Source organism: Branchiostoma belcheri, unplaced genomic scaffold, assembly GCF_001625305.1.
Source record: "Branchiostoma belcheri isolate BF01 breed outbred unplaced genomic scaffold, Haploidv18h27 scaffold78, whole genome shotgun sequence".
Lineage (NCBI taxonomy): Eukaryota > Metazoa > Chordata > Leptocardii > Amphioxiformes > Branchiostomatidae > Branchiostoma > Branchiostoma belcheri.
In genome coordinates, this window is record NW_017804442.1 from 662,847 (window position 1) to 667,196 (window position 4,350).

At 45.9% G+C, this 4,350-nt stretch overlaps 1 protein-coding gene across 1 annotated transcript in view; it reads right to left on the minus strand.

Annotated features, from left to right (window-relative positions):
- LOC109485703 overlaps nucleotides 1–4,350 on the minus strand; it is a 10,570-nt gene that overhangs the window by 2,448 nt on the left and 3,772 nt on the right. The window contains 1 exon segment of the mRNA XM_019789369.1: nucleotides 384–597. Within this exon segment, the coding sequence (XP_019644928.1) occupies nucleotides 384–597 (214 nt within the window).

Here is a 4,350-nt window from a genome sequence, read left to right on the forward strand (position 1 = left end):
CCCCCCCAACCCCCAAAAAAAAATCACGTCTTCAGAGGCTCTGGCCTGGCTTTAGGCCCGGATAGTCCATGGTGGTAAGCGACAATGAAGCCGGTGGTAACTCTAGCTGGAGGACGGCACCCAGGGTACCGAAGCTCCACGACTCAAGAACTCAGCCAGCAAAAAGCCAGCATGTGTCGGCCTGTCGTATACGTCGCTATGTAATGCGCCAAATTCACAATACCGGCTTTGTATTACTGTGGTTTAGTAGCTATTTTTATTTTGGCCGGATTTTCTTTTTTTTTCGCCCGCGCGCACTAGTTTGGGGGTCTTCAGAGGATGTCATCCATAAAATTAAGTCGGTGTGGCCTAAGAAAGTACACAGCAAAATCTGCATTTCTTACAGCCGAAGAAACATGTCGCTCCTTGTATAGAGCTGACCCAGGCCGTGGTTCTCGCGTCTTCTCCAAACGCCTCAAGAAAGTACGGGAAGAAGACACCAAACGACTTGGCGAGACCGACAATGCTGAAGTGGCACAGGATGCTGCTGAGGACGACGAACCAGCCCCAACCGCCATCTGGCGGCTCTTCGCGGTACTGCACACTCTTCATCACAGTTTATTCACCTGCTGTCTTGGTGACTAAACCTGCATTGCATAAAAGACAAGAGTTCCGAGATCTCATACCTCCATGAAATATGGGCTTGACATGTAAATGTTAATTTCTTCTTTAATTATGCAAATTGCCTCCACATTAACATAATAAATGCATCGTGATGTTAACTTTTGATTAACTTACACATGTACCAAGTATGAAATTCCCATCATTTACCACGAATTTTCGCATTAATTATGCAAATTAGGTCATCATTTGCATAATTGGTATCTGGTGAAGTTCCATCTGCCATAGATTACATACATTACATGTATGAAAGTACTATAATGCAAAACACTGTAATTATAGAATTTCCTCATTAATTATGCAAATTAAGTCCTCATTTGCATAATTTGCAGTTAATTATGTACATCTCTCTCTCAGCTACTTACCTACCAAAAATGATGAAAATACATTGTTTCTATCTGGACTTATTGGCTTTTAAATATTTCGCCCGAAAGTCCCCTGCAGTTCCAGAACAAGCTGCTAGGGGGACCAAACCCACACCACTTATTCCTGACAGGACAATCTATCTGCCACCAAAAAATCAAGACCATAGCATATTCAGGACAAAAGATACAAAAACCGGAAGTTCTGCTTCAGTACCAAGGTCATCCACCAGGAGGCGTATATTTGACCTTGACCTTCGTCTTCCCATGACCTACCAGCATACCAAATATCATCACAATCCATAAAGGCGTTATGAAGTTATGCTGGCCGCAAATGTGCGGAGACACAAACACACAGACAGACAGACAGACACACAGACAGACGCAACAAAAACAATACCTCCATTTTCATGGAGGTAATAACACAGGTTGTTTGTTTTCAAACACACAGCCATACAGTGGCACATTTGCCCTGAAATAGGTCACCTATTCCCCTGAGGGAGCGCGCTGCCTCGCTCGGCATAGCCACATCTGTTAGCCTGGCTCGCAAGTACAAAGGAGATTCCTCTCAGCCATGCTCTGACTCAACCTTAAACCGGAAGTGCTGCTGCAGTACCAAGGCCATCCACCAGGAGGCCCATATTTGACCTTGACCTTTGTCCTCCTAAGACCTACCAGCATACCAAATATCATCACAATCCATAAAGGCGTTATGGAGTTATGAAGGTACAAATATGCGGAAACACAAACACACATACACACACACACACACACACACGCACACACAGACGCGGCAAAAACAATACCTCCATTTTCATGGAGGTAAAAACGGCAATGGCATATGAGTTCTGTTAAACTTAAAGTACGACATGGGTCACACAAGTCAGATGGTTTTCTCGCACAAACGCAGGAAAGTAAACGTGGTGTAACAGTGGGGCGTTTATAGGCGCTGCCAACTTACCCGGCCGATGGGTCTAGACCTTTTATAATCTCCAAACAGATCCCTATCGGTGGCAAAAAAGACACACAGTATCAAATTGGCCAGACAGTATCCATTAGCCAGAGAAGGTCCGCGGCCACCGACGGGTGGTGGGGATCAGGACAAAAAAAAACGGCCATATATAAAAAGGTAACGATCATTCCCCCACAACCTCTGCTTGGACCTTTTAGCTGCTTCAGTAGGAGCGTCGAATTGTAAGCTGGCGCCTGGGGGCCGTGACAGACCATGAGGGGATCAGGAGGGGTTTTATCTGTTTCTACTGCTCGCCTTTGTTTCTTACTGTGGTTCCCACACCGGCCCTGGGAGTTCTGACAAAGAGCGCCACTCCAGGGATGTCGAATTCGGAAGATTCGAGGACGAATCTTGAAAAAGAAAAGGGGAAGTAGTGTAACAATGGGGTTGGGGGGGGGGTTATAGGCGCTGCCAACTGACCCGGCCGATGGGTCTAGACCTTTTAGCCGATTCAGTAGGAGCGTCGAATTTTGTAAGCTGGCGCGGGGGTTCGAACCCCGGGACCAGGAAGTCTGTTTCTAATGTTCGCCTCTGTTTCTTACAGTGGCCCTAAAGTTGCATCTACAGTGCAGCGAACTACCAAAGACAAAATATTTAAATCAATACCTTTGTCAGGGGGTGTCGTCACGCGTTTGTCTGAAAAAGTGAAAGTGAAAAGTCGGCAGCCTAGGGACACTCCACCCTCTCGGCACCTGCGCCTCTTGATGATCCCCTACGGACTAAAGAAAACGCATCTACATGTACGGACAAAAGCAGCACGGCACCAACAAATGATGAACATAAATGACATTTTCTCTTTGTAATAAAACTGCCCCTATTATAGAAGTGCTAATATAAGTTCAATATTAGACTGCAAACGTTGCTGTTTTGTGGTTAGTAACAGAACGTTTGCTTTTTGCGGTTGGATGCCATCAGTTGTTCGACCAGCGGAAATAAGCCCGGGAAAGAAATTAAGTATCTATTTTTAAACACTTGATGTCATGCAAGAACGAATGTATAGCAGACAAACTATGTAATTATGTTTCCAGATGTTTCACAAAGAGAGAAGAAAGTGCAACTATCAATAGATGATTGGTAGTATATAGTATCGTTACAATTAGAATATAGCTATAGCGTATATTCCAGTATGCAATACACATGTTTTGCATACTACATGTCCTCTTGTGCATTTAGCCCATCTGGGCAAGAACATGCAATAAAGATTCATATCATTATAGGGATTGCCGATTTTTCTAAACGGTTATAATATCTAATTCTGGGTGTAATGCATGTAACGTTATCATCATAATATTTGGTAGGTAAGTTTGGGGTGACAAAGGCCAAGGACAATTATAGGTAATCTAGCATGCAGCTTTGTTATGGTTTTGACTTTTGAGTGGGACATAAGTGTTTGGGCAATGGGTACCTATATATATAGTACCTATATAGTATAGGGGGTTTTAGTGGGCTGTTGGCCCTGGAGCAGAGGAGCTGGCCTGTGTAGGCCCTGGAGCAGAGGAGCTGGCCTGTGTAGCCCTTGGAGCAGAGGAGCTGGTCTGTGTAGGCCCTGGAGCAGAGGAGCTGGCCTGTGTAGGCCCTGGAGCAGAGGGGCTGGCCTGTGTAGGCCTTGGAGCAGAGGAGCTGGCCTGTGTAGGCCCTGGAGCCGAGGCCTGGCCTGTGTAGGCCCTGGAGCCGAGGACCTGGCCTGTGTAGGCCCTGGAGCAGAGGGGCTGGCCTGTGTAGGCCTTGGAGCAGAGGAGCTGGCCTGTGTAGGCCCTGGAGCCGAGGACCTGGCCTGTGTAGGCCCTGGAGCCGAGGACCTGGCCTGTGTAGGCCCTGGAGACGAGGGGCTGGCCTGTGTTGGCCCTGGAGCAGAGGAGCTGGCCTGTGTTGGCTCTGGAGCCGAGGAACTGGCCTGTGTGGGCCCTGGAAACAGTCTGGCACCCAGACTATCGTGACCGTTGGTTCTAACCACGGTTGTAACGTTGGTTCTAACGTTTATGGGACGGCTACGGGCATAAAGAGCTCAACAAAGGCACAGACTCTGCCTTTGTTGAGCTCTTTACGCCCGTAGCCGAGACAGGCACAGTGTGATAAGTTTTATTGCGATTTTGATAAGAATATTAAATAAAGGATTTTATATTAGAGGTAAATTTATTTATCTATTTATTTTAAATCAATAATAAATATAATAAAAACAATATAAATTGTACTCAAAATTAGTTTTCTTAACTTTGTGTGCGTTGTTGTCATACATTTTGTTCCCAGAAACTACCCGGCTGATTTTCTCGTCACTTTTCCCGGATTATGACAATTAAGGCAGCAGCAATGGGAAAT